At 43.7% G+C, this 15,218-nt stretch overlaps 1 protein-coding gene across 1 annotated transcript in view; it reads right to left on the bottom strand.

Moving 5' to 3' along the window:
* LOC306775047 (receptor-type tyrosine-protein phosphatase gamma-like) overlaps positions 1 to 15,218 on the bottom strand; it is a gene marked incomplete at both ends in the record, with an annotated part of 879,186 nt that overhangs the window by 65,035 nt on the left and 798,933 nt on the right. Inside the window, 3 exons of the mRNA XM_079265258.1 lie at positions 4,470 to 5,220; positions 5,525 to 5,574; positions 6,072 to 6,180. Coding sequence (XP_079121384.1) covers positions 4,470 to 5,220; positions 5,525 to 5,574; positions 6,072 to 6,180 — 910 coding nt within the window. The remainder of the gene's footprint in view (positions 1 to 4,469; positions 5,221 to 5,524; positions 5,575 to 6,071; positions 6,181 to 15,218) is intronic.

Raw genomic sequence — 15,218 nt, 5'->3', positions numbered from 1 at the left:
GGAAAGGGTGGAGAGGAGAAGATCAGTAGCAATATCAGGGGATAGCAGAGAGAAGGATTCAGGGTCAGGGAGAGCAGAGGTAACAGAATAGGAAAGATCAGCCGAGGAGAGGGAGCGGAGATTACTACGGGTATAAACCATGTGGGTAGGTGGTGGTAGGGGGGAGAGGAGAGGGAGAGGGAGTAGTACATGACATAGTGGTCAGAGAGCTGGAGGGGAGTGACGGAGAGGTTAGCAGTAGAACAATGTCTAGTGAAGATAAGATCCAGCTGGTTGCCGGCCTTGTGGGTAGGAGGAGAAGAGTGGTAAAGGTCAAAGGAGGAGAGGAAGGAAAGAAGCGGTTCTAATTTATCAGTCTGGATGTTAAAGTCTCCGAGCAGGATGAGTGCGGAGCCATCATCATGGAAGTGCGAGACTAATGTGTCTAGCTCCTCCAGGAACTCACCAAGAGGCCCCGGTGGGCGATACACAACAGCAATGGTGAGCTTGACCGGATAAGTGACAGTAACCGCATGAAATTCGAAAGAGGATGGGGAGAACTGAGGAACCGAGACAAGAGTGTATTTCCATTTTGGGGAAATTAGCAGACCAGTACCACCACCCCGCCTCGCAGCTCTGAGAGTGTGAGAGACAGTCCACTTCTGACAGAGCTGCAGGTGTGATGGTGTTTACTGGTGTGATCCAGGTCTCAGTTAGGGCAAGAAAGCTGAGAGAGAGTAAGGAAGCATAGCCCGAGATAAACTCAGCTTTCGGCACTGCCGACTGGCAATTCCAGAGCCCCCCCCCCCCCCCCCCCCCCCCCGCCACCACTCGCTCAACATGAGCTGAGAGAGTAGGATAGATGAGGTTAGCGGGGTCACGGCACCTGGGAGGGGCCAACGTCTACGTGACCACCGAAAAGAGGAGAGGACCGAAATCGGATGCAAACACATTCAAAGTTCAAAGTTCAAAGTTTGCTTTATTGTCAATTCCACAATGTACTGAACATACAGGGGAGTTGAAAAGACGTTTCTCTCTAGTCCAACATAAACATATAAAGTGAATACAGTGCAATAGATTAAAAAACATTTAAAAACATTTTGACAATAAATATATATAATAACAGAAAAAAAAAAAAAAAAAGCTATCAATCTGTATTTAGCAGCAGTTGGACGTGGGCCGTCTTAAAAGAGAGGAGGGAGAGATTTCAGAGACTTCAGCTTCCTAACAGCCTGGTGGACGAAGCTGTTTGAGAGTCTGGTGGTGCAGCACGGAGGCTCCGGTATCTTCTCCCAGAGGGCAGGAGGCTGAAGAGACTGTGTGAGGGGTGGCTGGAGTCGCGCACAATCATGGTCACTTTGCGGATGAGGCGAGTGTCATATATGTCCTGCAGGGAGGGGAGTGAGGCACCAATGATCCTTCCAGCTGTGTTCACTATGCGCTGCAGGGCTTTCCTGTTGTGGTCAGTGCAGCTTCCGCCCCACACAGTGATGCAGTTTGTCAGGAAGCTCTCAATGGTGCCTCGGTAAAAGGTGCACATGATGGGTGGTGGTGTTCTTGCCTTCTTCAGTTTGCGGAGAAAGTAGAGGCGCCTATGGGCTTTCTTTGCCAGTGATGTTGTGTTGGCTGTCCACGAGAGGTCCTCACTGATGTCCACCCCCAGGAATTTGGTGCTGCTCACTCTCTCTATATCAGCACCATTGATGATCAGTGGTGGGTGTTGAGTGTGGCCTCTCCGGAAGTCAACAATAATCTCCTTGGTCTTGCTGTTATTCAGAAGGAGGTTTTTGTCTCTGCACCACGTGGTCAGAAGGCTGACCTTCCTATAGTGGGTCTCATCGTTGTTGGTGATGAGACCAACCAGAGTTGTGTCGTCTGCAAACTTAACCATGTGATTGGTGCTGTAGGTTGTAGTGCAGTCGTGTGTCAGCAAGGTGAAGAGCAGTGGACTGAGCACACAGCCTTGAGGGGCCCCTGTGCTCAGTGTGATGCTGCTCGAGGTGTTGTTGCCGACACGTACTGCTTGTGGCCTCTCGCTGAGGAAGTCCAGCAGCCAGTTACACAGCGAGGTGTTGAGCCCCAGCTGGTCAAGTTTGAAGATGGGTTTTTGTGGGATTATGGTGTTGAATGCTGAACTAAAGTCTATGAACAGCATTCTCACATATGAGTCTTTTGAGTCCAGATGGGTGAGGGCTGGGTGGAGAGCAGAGCAGATTGCATCCTCCGTGGACCGCTTGGCACGGTATGCAAACTGGAAAGGGTCCAGGGTGGGGGGAAGAATGGATTTGATGTGTGACATGACTAGCCGTTCAAAGCACTTCATGATTATGGGGGTCAGTGCCACCGGACGGTAGTCATTATAGCAGGACGGAGTGGGTTTCTTTGGCACAGGTATGATGATGGTGGCCTTGAAGCATGATGGAACAACAGCTTGTCTCAGAGAAGTATTAAAGACATCCGTGAAGACATCCTTAACCTCATGGTTTGAAAAATAAAAATGAGGTAACTACACGTTCGAGAAGTCGGGATTGAAAAAGTCGCCCTGTTGCCTTTGTTCGCCCTAGCCTTCATTTGCCTGACGCTTCCAACCTACAGTTGCTTAAGGACAGCAACCTACTGATTGTCTGCCAGGAGTGCAGGCTCCGCCCTTGCAATTAGCATGCTATTCAGCAGCTGAGACTAAATCACACCTCCTCAGACAGGCAGAAACTCAGTCCAATCACAACTGAGGCAAGCCTAAGTACAGCTATAAAGACAACTTAGTTAAAGCAAGAATAAAATACCTATCAGGTTCTGGGTGAGTCAGAAGTTCAGTTCTTGATCCAGAAGTTGAGAACAGTCTGAAGCAAAAGCTGAAACTGGACTTACTATATCCTTGAGATGTGTAGGCTCCTATTCAGCAGCTGAGACTAAATCATTCATTACAGAGTAACAGCAAAAGTCCCATAAAAAAGTCCCGATGAAGTGTGTGAACAAAAGAAGGAGCCAAATGAGCAGCTGCAGCAGAGAAGCTGCTGCTGGTGTGTCTGTGGCCGCAGGAGGGCAGAGCTCCAAAGATCCAGAGATCCAGAGCTCCAGAGATCCAGAGCTCCAAAGATCCAGAGATCCAAAGACCCAGAGAACCAGAGATCCAGAGCTCCAGAGATCCAGAGCTCCGGAGAACCAGAGCTCCAGAGAACCAGAGCTCCAGAGATCCAGAGCTCCAGAGATCAAGAGCTCCAGAGAACCAATGATCCAGAGATCCAGAGAACCAGAGATCCAGAGAGGATAAACTCAGCTGATGCTCTGGAACAGATACATGTTCTAAATAGAGGTTGCAGCTTGCAATTGATGAAGGGATTATCAGTTTAGCTTAGCATTGTTGTACCTCTGCATGGTTAGAAAAAAGTTGCATCTACTTAATTATTCATTGATTTAATGCACCACCAGACAAACATGCTAAGTAACTCAAATCAAATAAACCCAAGATGTTGTGTGCCCAGCAGGTGCAAGCTGCGTCTGGCTAATACGCAAAATGCTAACATGCTAATCGGGGATCCTCCAGTAGGGGTTCTGCATTCACTGATGAACTTTAACTTTCACTGAGGTGTGTGACTTAATCTATATTCTCAGTTCTAATAAAATAAACTATTAAATCAAATGTTGACTCCCTGAAGCATTGTTTACATTGCCAGAACCAGCTGCAGCATTACGCATGTTTTCAACATACATCTTTATTTTAATCTGAAACAAATTGCATAACAGTTGATCTCACTCCTCCAGAAAATGACAGGAGAATAACACAACGATTAAACATCGTCCTGTTACTTTTCTACAGGAACATGAACGCACTAGTGACATTCAGGCATTATCTTAGTTTAGCGGATATTTGGAAACATTTCCATATGAATACAAATAATGTTACTCTGTCAAATCAGTGGTTTTATTACTTTACTTATTTGCACAAAAAGCCCCCATGTATCACTGCCACGTTGAGGTACATCAAATCTAAAGACCATACACGATTTTGATTAATCCAACACTTCATCCAAAATGACCGTTTTGTCAATGTAACCTCACATCAAGAGGTCCGTCAGGAGGGCCTTGAGCGCCATAGGTATCAAACACTTGGACGAGGGATTTTATTTTTATGGATTCCTTGAAATTGGATCCTTGACTGGAGGGCACTTGATAAAGGAGCAGCCTTTTGGAGAGACAAGTACCTATGAGGACTTTCCGAATACTCAATGTTGAACTTATCCAGCTATTTCCTTTTATGGACACTTGGGATTCTCCAAATAAATCCTAGACAGTTAGATGGAAAAAATATGGTTCGTGTAACTGCTGCTGGTGTCACTAAACGAGTTGGGAATTTTTTGAAATGATCAAATTTGTACAAAAGCTGATAATTCTGCAGTTTTGCAAATTCACCAAATGATCCCTTTTCTTGTTCTTGCTCTACAGATAAAGGGGATTGTTCACATGAGGCTTTAACACATGAGTTCACTCACCAGTGTGGATGGAGAAAGGCCAGTGCTTCTTGTCCCTCCCTGAGCCGGGTCTGAGTGTCGCTGCTGGGTCCTTGGGGACAGGGAATTCTGCCATTTCATTGACTGCCTCTGTGCTGGTAGTTGAGTTGATGTCAAGTGGATTGTGGGTATATACATTCAGTTGGTCTTCTACAGGTGGCATGTTAGTTGGATCGGGTTCAGTCTGTTTTTTCTCCTTTGCAGTAGCATCCGGTGTGTCACTGGACGGTTCATTCTTTGTCGTGCTGTTGCCCTTCCTCCCTGCCTCCGCAACACCTCCTGATCCCTTCCTCTTCTTCTTCTCCTCTTTCTCTTCTTCTTCCTCCTCTTCATCATTTTCCTCTCCTTGCCTCTCTTCATCCTCCCCTTGACCCTTGCTGTTCTCTGTGTCCTCGCCCCCAGCTTCATCGTTATCTGTGGCTGCGGCCGTCGTGACAGCAGAGGCGGGCTTGGCGAGTTCAGTGTTCTGGCGTGCGGAGTTGCCGTTATGGCTTGGTGCTCTGCTCGGCCAAACAGAGCTGGGGAAGGAGGAGATGACACCGCCGCTGAAACCCAGGCCGGCCAGTAAAGTGCTGGTCACCACGGACGCCACCGTTGCCTGACTACCGCTGGAAGACGGGCCGATTCCTGTCGCCATGGAGACGAAGGAGAAGGGGATGCCTGAGGAGGTCCAAGTAGACGAGCCAGAGGAGATGGGAGCCATGTCGGCCGAGGAGGCTGGAGACACTGTCGGCTGAGAAAGAAACAAGCTAATGATTAGAATCTGAAATGATTTGTTGATTTTCCGCCTCAGTCAACTTTGACATCATTGACTAAGGAGTTGACCCTTTAGTTATATTTAAGGGTTCAGTCCAATATGTTTGGATCTGGGTCAGGATTGGAACAACCCTGGTACCCTGTTTCATATGGACCACTGCTTTAATACCCTTTGAGACCTTCCTGTCCATACAGGGAAGAATGATGCTAATATAGACACTGCTCTCTGCTGGATAAAATGTGAACAAACATTAGCAGTGATTCACCTCCGCTTCCCTTACCATTCCAGTTTTCACAATCCTCGTCCCCTCAAAGATCCTGGTGGTGTTTGCTGATACACAGGGAAGAAAGAAAAATGGATATCCCACTGTTAAACACAGAAGAGACAACCAGACAAATCTCACTGGAGTAGTGTCTATGAGACTTCCATGAGTGCATTGCAAGCACATAATCACAATGATGGCGCTGAATACTTTATGGGGTAGCCAATAAAAGAGATGAAATGAATTCATCTCACTGCGTTTTAGCTGCTTACTGTTACTGTATGTCTTTCCTTCCCTCTGTCACTTCCCTTGAGCCTGCAGCTGTTGATATGAGCTCACATAAATAACCTGAATATGAAAGATGTCACTACGATCAAAGGAATCCTAACTGTCAGAAGATACTGCTTGCACAAATGTAAGACAATATGCAGCGCATGTTGAGAGAGGGCTGTATACATGGAAGAGATGTGTACTGATGCTCATATTGACATTAAAGATAATGTGGCTGCAATTCATGAGCACTTTGGGTCGAAGCGGTCCTTGTGTGTGTGTGTTTCTTTGTTACCTCTGAAGAGCATGCTCTGGCTGAAGTCACTGCGCATGTCATTCATGCAGATGGCCTGGACTCGAAACAGGTACAGCACATCGGGGGAGACGGGAGATATGACTGCCTCCTGGAAAACAGACACAACACACGCACACAAACAAAATCAGAAAGGTCCTCCAAGTTTGTATCAACAGTCATATTAATTCAGTTACAGGGCAGGAAGTTTATATCCAGAAGAGGTTGCATGGATTAAGATGTGGTTCTTAAGGACGTTTTTGAATCAAGGGAACAAACACCCCTAAATTACTAAACTTACCCCAACTATCTATAAGTCAGTGGCGGCCGTGCCTTTTATACCTGGGCCTTCACTGCTGTTCTACTACAGTTGAACCACCTCCTAATAGCCTCATGATGACGCCACCGCTACGGTTATTATTTGTTTCTATTGGTGTAATAATACACGTATTCGTATTAAACCGTTCGGTACGAGGCTTACGAACCGAACAATACGCTTGAATAATACTAGTGCATTTGGAAAATTCAGAAGCTTAAATTGTGGGAAATATAATGTTCTTTCTGTGGAGCCACTGCACTCAACCTGGCAACCCACTCAACGTAACAGACAACGTGCTGTCTGATGCTGCGTTCACACCGGTCGCGTTGATTTTTTGACGCACTGCAAAAAAGCGTCCAACGCACTGCACAATCGCGTCCAACGCGCCACCGGTCGTGTTCACACCAAACGCCGCAAAATCTCGTAGAGCCGGAGAGGGGGCGTGGTTTATCGTCCTGGAAGCCATTCACCTGACCGCCATTTCTTTCCGCTGTCAACCGTGAAAGGAATAAGGACAATTGCTGCTTTGTACGTGTTGTGGAAGTCCCTCAAACATCGGAATGCCAAACGCCGTCATGTCTGGTTCATAATATTGTTCAGAGGAGCTCCGTGGATTGTATCGAGCTGTATTCACTGTGTCTAGCAAGCCACCGGTCGCTGTTTACTACAGCTGTAGGAACACAAAATAAACTGATTTGGCTGTGATTCAACGGCAATAAACCGACAAAAAGGGACTCCGAAATAACTACATAATGATGCCGATTTGTACTTGTCTTCTCCGACAAAAAGGGACTCCGAAATAACTACGTAATGATGCCGATTTGTACTTGTCTTCTCCGATAAAAAGGGACTCCGAAATAACTACGTAATGATACCAATTTGTAGGTTACTGGTCTTCTCAATGGAGCTCTGATGGATCGGTGCTAGGCTATGCTAACATCGTAGCAGCTCCACCAGCACTCAATAACGTCACGTAGACGTAAATACGGCAGCGTCTATTCATTGTTTGTACCGTATGGTTTACACACACACATGCATACACATAGTTTGGTCCGGTCTCTATTGATATGAGGTATCGTAGAGCTCTGGGTGAACACAGACGGCTACAGGATTTATTTCCTGATTCAACAACGGCAGGAAGTCAGTGATGACGGGGGGGAGCAACTCAACGCTGATAGGCTATCGCGCCACAGCGTCACGCGATTATGTCGCTGAAGTTGAAAAATTTCAACTCGCGCGTTGGCGATTTTGCGGCGTCCAACGCGTCCACCGCACTGCAATAACGCGTCCAACGCGCCAGTCTCATCGCGTCTGTGCATAGACTTTGTATGTAATCTCGACGCGCGTCAACAAATCAACGCGACCGGTTTGAACGCAGCATGACACACCCACCACGGACGAACAACATTGTACTCTGGTGAGGCGCGTGTGTTCTGGGAGGCTATGCTAAACTAGCTTAGCAGGAAAACCAACAGCAGCACACACGCTACAAACTCTCCCCGCAGCGTTTAGCTGTTCCTACTGATTCAAACATGATTCTTGCTTTGTAAAATAAAACAGATGCATGAATAAGCACATGACGGGATGCTTCGTCATTAACAGCAGGGGCGGACTGGGGGAAAAAAGTGTTACTGTCAGACCGGCCCACTCAATACACGGCGCGTTGCCCACTCAATGCATCGCATGATTTAATGCAAAACAATTAAGGTATCAAACACGTATTACTACTTTGCAGTTAAATATTTAACTTTTATTCCAACGTGAAAAAAGCAGTAAATAACACTTTGACAAACACGTCAGGACATCTTATTTGTGTCACCCACACAGGGAATTCAGTATCATATAATAATATATAAATCATATAATATGCTGTATCATATGATATATATATCATATAATAATATAATAATATATATATCATATAATAATATATATCATAATAATATATTAATATATATCGTATAATATAATAATATATATATCGTATAATAATATTCTACTATAATATAAAACACACACACACACACACACATATATAATGGAGTTGTACCCCAAACCGGACAGTTTTTAGCTAATGTTTCAATACAATTCACTTACAATGTTGATAAAAATGATCGTGTAATGTTTTCAGTTGATTTAATGGTGTTAAACTGAAGTTAAACTTCGTACCTTTCAAACGAAATGTTGTTGTAATTATTACAGTTAGCTTTGCCTTTACCAGAGTCGTTAAAACGATGCTAACACCGGTGAATTAGCCGTGCACTGCTATTGGCCTAATCCGTAGGGACTTCTATCCTCGTTGTAAACACTGGCTGCTGCTGTCATCAATGCTGTCAACACATCCGGACCGTAGTTCTGTCCTTCACAATAAGATATCACGCTTCAACAACTCCAAATGATGCAATAAAAGCTCCTTAATTTCCGTTTGAGCCGTTTAAGCGTCGCCCGAGCGTTCTTTCTGCTTTCTCTCATCAAAGTCACTTTCCTATAGTATTTAGACATATAAACGTCCATATATATTCATGAAATTTGACACGTAGATTATTTGATATGTATGAATAAATATTATTTACGTTTGGTTGGCGATCGCTGAAGAAAATGACAGCGTAATGACCGGAAAGGGCGTCACGACGGAATCGTTCGAGACCGTCCCGTTGTTTTAAAAAGCTAAATAAGTTATTAGCATGACGTCATCCAGTTAGCCAAACCTGTCTGGTGTTCAGCTAGTGGAGAAGCTTCACATGTACTGCTTCCCTTTGCCGCGAGTCTGCTGTCTGATTGTGCAGTTTCTCCGGCAAAGTTCTCCTCTCAAATGGGTCTTGGAGGAGCAGCGCTGGCGCTGGCCTGTAGAGACTAGTCCGGACAGGAACGCGCAGCTTGGGGAAGAATCTATTCTGCCCCAAGCTGAATCTATTTGAGGACGCTGATTGGCTAAATTGTATGTCACTCATATATATTTTTAAGCAGCATTAAAGCATCATTGGCTAAACTCCTCCATAGACCCGCCTCTTTGGGGCAGATTGCATGCTGGGTGTGTGTGTGTGTGTATGTGTGTGTGTGGAAACCATGAGTGTGAATACAGATCGTGAGGACTTGTATAAATCTCAGTCAGCGATTATTGACTTTAAGTATTAGAGTCAATTTAACGTGTTCTGTGAAGTGTAGAATATAGTCGGGGTCGGCGATCTCAGAGCGAGGGCTGGGTAGTAATGGAGGTGGGCCGGTATTGGCCTACCAATCCCCGGTATCCCCTATGGCCAGCCCGCCCCTGATTAACGGACAATGCATATAGTTAAAATCAACATAATTAACACAATGACAAGAACAAACTCACAAGAACCAGTCACATATATTTATATGACAACAAAGCAACAAATCAATCCAGCAACACTGCAGCGCTAACACACGTATTCACACGCACACTGAAGAGCACGAGCCATTTAAATATTATTCACATCAGAGGGAACAATATTAACCATATCATAAAAACGACACCACAGACAAACTATCACAGTAGTAACGCTACTGCAGATGTAAATACACACAAAAGCACTTCACTTACCAAAGCTGCTGTTCACCTAAAGACAAAGTCCATCCTCCTTTCTTTGATTACAAAGAGTTCAATGACGCGGTTGTACAGAACATCGGTGCGGTTCAGTTCCAGCCAGAGGTTCTCCTGTGAACGTGTTCGTTGGAGCACTGTAGCTTGTAAGTGTCCTGTCGTGCTATGGTGTCGTGTTGCTGCCTTGGTTAGCCACCTCAGGTTAGCGTAGCATAGCTCCAAACACCAAGACGCTCAGTTGCAAATGAGCATCTTGGCAATGCTTCTCTGACGCTGTCAGCCAGGAATACCGTTGGTACAAATCCTTTTCCTGCTGGGTCAGGGCTGCTAGCTGTGGGGTTGGTCGACACTTTCTTACGATGTCCAGTTTTTCTGGAAATGTCCTTCTTGAGAAATCCGTTTCTCCTCCTTCAGCCATTGAGTGTTAAAAAACAAAGCTACACCAAGCAAAATGCTAAATATGTCATGTCAATGTCATAACTTCTTATATATCTTTCAACTTGAACTCTTACTACTGCTACTAAGTTCTGCAAGCTGAACGGACCAATGAGAGAACAGTTTGCTCACTCGTGGTGTTTGTTTACAAGATAAAAAACACAAAAAAGACAAAAACTCTTCCTGCACCGTGCCTTCGAAAAGGTAACGGACGTACACCAGAAGATTGGCCAGATTGGCCACATCTGTAGACTCGTCTACTTGCAGAGAGTAAAACTCACTCTTCTTCACGCGACCGACTAATGTAGCCAGGATGTCTTCGGACAAAGCATCGATGCGGCGACACTGTTGTTGGACACCGGGATCATGTCCAACTTTTTTGCTTCTCTCTCTCCAAACATACATTCCACCATCGCTTTGGCAGCTGGCAAGCACACATCTTCGGTTATTATGTGGGTAGCCCCTTTCTTGCTATTCTGTAACCAGATATGAAGCCCATAGTGTGTGTTTTGTAGAATCAACACGTGAATGAGACTGCAGTTGTTTTGGGCAAAACTCCTCCAGTTTCGATATAAAGAATGTAAGGGGCTTTTGACTTGCACTGACATGCTTGGTGTTCAGGTGACGATCGACGTAAATAAGAGGGCTTCAGACAGCTGTTAGCCAGAACCTCACTGCACCGACTGTCTCCTAAAAATGACGTTCCCCTAAAACTAAAATGTATTCTCAATTACATTTGACCAAAAACGTATTTACTCCCTGATTACGTTTGCCTTGGGAGACCCTATCAGGGGCTAATGCCCCGGACAACATAGCTCCCAGGATCACTGAGCCACTCAAACTCCTCCACCACGTTAAGGTGGCGATTTGCAGGAGTTTCAACAATCTGGGTCTAAAGAACTTTACCAATGGCTGGTTAACAAAAAATTGAAATACAATACATTACATGCCTACAAAGTTGAAAAAACCATTTTACGAACCAAACAAAAATATTATGAATTGGGAGAGAAATCTCACAAAATTCTGTCCTGGCAATTGAGAGCAGAGGAAAGCTCAAGGTTAATTAATGCAATTCAAACTGAAACGGGTGCAATCTCACACAACCCAACAGAAATGAACGACTCATTCAAACAGTTTTATACAAATCTATACACATCAGAATCACCAGAGGATCTATCTAAGATTGATGAATTTCTGTCCACTATTGAATTGCCGAAACTCGGCCACGAAGACCAAAATAATCTTGATTTGCCCTTCACCCAGAAAGAAATTGAAAAGGCCTTATGTTCACTACAACCCAATAAATCACCAGGAGAGGACGGCTTCCCTCCTGAATTCTACAGTGAATTTAAGGACTTACTCACTCCCCTCATAATGGATGTGATTAACTTAGCATCCAAAACTCAAACTCTTCCTGAATCATTTTCCACTGCCATAATCACTGTGATTCACAAAAAAATAGAGATCCATTAAAGTGTTCCTCTTTTCGACCCATTTCCTTGTTATTCATTTCCAAAGCACTGGCTAACAGGCTTGGCCAATATTTGCCAAAATGAATAAACCCAGACCAGAGCGCCTTTATTTTGAAACGCTCATCAGCCAATAACTTGTGCAGACTCTTTAATATTATCCATCTAACAAAATCTAAAACGGAACCTAGTGTAGCTGTAGCATTAGATGCTGAAAAGGCCTTTGATAGGCTAGAGTGGCTGTATTTATTCAAAGTTTTGGATTTGGCCATTTGTTTATCAATTGGGTGAAAACCCTTTACCATAAACCCAGAGCCAAAATGACCACAAATGGACAGACTTCGACAGCATTTCCCTTGAGTAGATGGAGTCGACAGGGTTGCCCTCTGTCTCCAGGACTCTTTGTCCTGGATATTGAACCACTTGCTGAAGCAATTAGACGGGATCCAGATATAAAGGGGTTCAGAGTGGACCAAATAAATCATAAAATTAATCTCCTGGCAGATGATGTAATTTTGTATCTAACAGACCCGGTTAACTCTCTCACTAAATTACAGATGCTACTAAACACCTATGGTGCTATTTCAGGATATAAGGTCAATCTGGAAAAAAGTGAAATTATTCCACTCACGAACTTCGATCACACTGAATACCAACAAACAACTCTATTTAAGTGGCTCCCGAATATTAAATATCTAGGAATAATTATAGATAATGATCTTAAAAATTTGTACAAACTTAATTACCTCCCATTGCTGAGTAAAATCGAGGACGACCTACGCAGATGGATGAATCTACCCATTACTTTAATTGGTCGAATAAACTGTGTGAAAATGAATATTCTCCCAAGGTTGCAGTATCTTTTCCAGTCCTTACCCATTCCATTACATCAAACCTTTTTTAAAACCCTCAACAAACACATTTGGCAGTTTTTATGGAACTGTAAAATGCCAAGGGTGTCAATGGAAAAAAGAACATGGGATTATAGTCTGGGAGGTTTTCGACTACCCAATTTGAAGAAATATTATTTAGCAGCCCAGATGCGAAATATCTTGTCATTTTTTGACGGTGATGCTGCCCCCTCCTGGATACAAATTGCACTTCATCCTCTGAAAGAAGAAACCTCCAGTGATTTTATTTATAAATGGAACTCCAAAACCATATCCAAGAGGACAGACAATCCTATTTTGAAATTTTTTTTAAAATATGGTATGAAGTTCACAAAACTCTTGGACTAAATATGAGACTATCACCAAAAACACCTCTAAGACAAAATTAACTTGTGCCCATGACTCTAAGTAACAAGATTCTAGAGAGTTGGCATGACAGAGGAATCAGTATCTGGAAGACTGCTTTGATAAAGGACTCCTCATGCCTTTTGAAGAACTGAAGAGAAAATATGATTTGCCCAGCAGAACTTTCTTTTGTTACCTCCAGTTAAGATCCTTTTTGAGAACCAACCTGGGCCCTGGAATGACTCTACCTGTGTTAACTAATGTGGAAACATTGCTTCACCAGGGAAATGTGTACAAATTTATTTCTAAAATGTACTCTATGTTGCTGAATGAGGGCCCAAAACCAGGATTACACAGATCCAGGATGAGATGGGAATCAGACTTGAATATAACAATTGATGAAGAACTCTGGTCAGATTTGTGCCAGAACAGTTTGTCAGCAACAGTTAATGCCCGGTACAGACTTGTTCATTGTAACTTTCTTCATCAGCTGTACCTCACCCCACAGAAGCTACATAAATCCAAACCTGAATGTCAGAAATGTGTTTCAGATGTGGTATAGAGGTCGGCTCCTTCCTTCACTGTACCTGCTTTGCACAGAGGTGAGGTCCTTCTGGTATGACTTTTGTAGTATAATAACTAAGATCACAGGGGTTACCTTTCCATTAGATCCTGAGCTATGTTTACTGGGAAACTTCACAGCTCTCAACAGGTCTTTAACGAAGCCCCAAATGAAACTTGTAGAAATTGCTTTATGTGTGGCCAGGAAATGTATCGCGATGACGTGGAAGTCTGATTCCCCCACTCTCATCGACAAATGGTCTGTGGAAATGAACAATTGTATTCCTCTTGAAAAAAATTACATATAGTCTCAGAAAAAAATATAATTTATTTTTGAAAATCTGGCAGCCTTATTTGGAGTACATGGGTATAACACTAACAGCACCATAGGACTGTGATTATTTAGAGCTCTGATTTCCAATATAGTCATTGCATTCGCCTTTGTGTTGTGTTACTTTATGCACCAACCTTTTTTTTTTTTTTTTTTTTGGGTGGGGGGAATTATTTATTTATTTACTTTATTTACTGAATTTCATTTAATGTATTTGTTTAGTTTTTTAGTTTGTCTCTTAACTTGTTATGTAGTTGTTTGTAATGTTTAATGTTCTGTGTTCTATATGCTCTCTTGCATTGATAAAAAGATTTAAAAAAAAAGGTTGGGATTCGCGGAGGAGCCAATCAGATCGTTGCTGTCAAACTTTAAAGTGTTCTCCTCTCTGCTGCTGTCAGGTGTCATTTCAGCATTAAGCAGATGCGACCCTCTTCCACCCAGTCACCTCCAGCCAGCATCACAGTCGTGCTCCTGATTCATCATCAGATAGCAGCAACTCCTTTCATCACTACCACCAGTGTCTGGACTCCAGGGGGGTTAGGCCTGTTGGACCTCAGTATCCCTGCCCTCGGTGATAGTACTTCAGGATGGAGTCCAATCGCCAAAGACTTTGCACTTTTCATATTTGAAGCTTGTATAATAAATCATTGTTAAATTATATAACAAGTCTCTCCTGATTGAACTAGTACCCACTTGAAACGTTGTGCAATCTACCAAAAAACTCTATGCTGTAAAACAGCTCCCTGTCCTTCATCTATGCCACGACACAGTGGGCGTGGTTACACCTGTCATTTCAATGTGACTTCTGTCATCCGATCATGCCAGGATGCATTAACTGTCAAGTCTGAATGCCCCGAGATGGAGTCTTGCTCGCATTGGGATGGGATCTGCTAGACCACATGCTGCTGTCCTGTTAAGTTATTGCTCATGCAAACACATTTCCTGATTTTGATGCTTCAAAATAAGAGGGGACTTGTATTGTGAATCAGGAAATTCAATGTGTTTATCACCAAATTAGCAGGGCTTTGTTCGCAGCTGTTCCTTAATAAAACAAGTCGAATAACTCGGAGAACTAAAGAATAGCAGCAAACTGAGCCTTCTCCCCAATGAGACCATCAGATTCTCCCAGAAGTCTGAAGGAGTTTGACATTGAATGTTACGTGTAACATGTCTTGGCGTCAGGAATGGAACGGTCTGGTATTCTGGTCAACCCATTGTGATGTGTTTATCTTAGCATG

This window comes from Melanostigma gelatinosum (assembly GCF_949748355.1).
Source record: "Melanostigma gelatinosum genome assembly, chromosome: 3".
Lineage (NCBI taxonomy): Eukaryota > Metazoa > Chordata > Actinopteri > Perciformes > Zoarcidae > Melanostigma > Melanostigma gelatinosum.
Note: the sequence above shows the minus strand (reverse complement) of the source record. Positions and strands in the feature narration are given on the sequence as shown.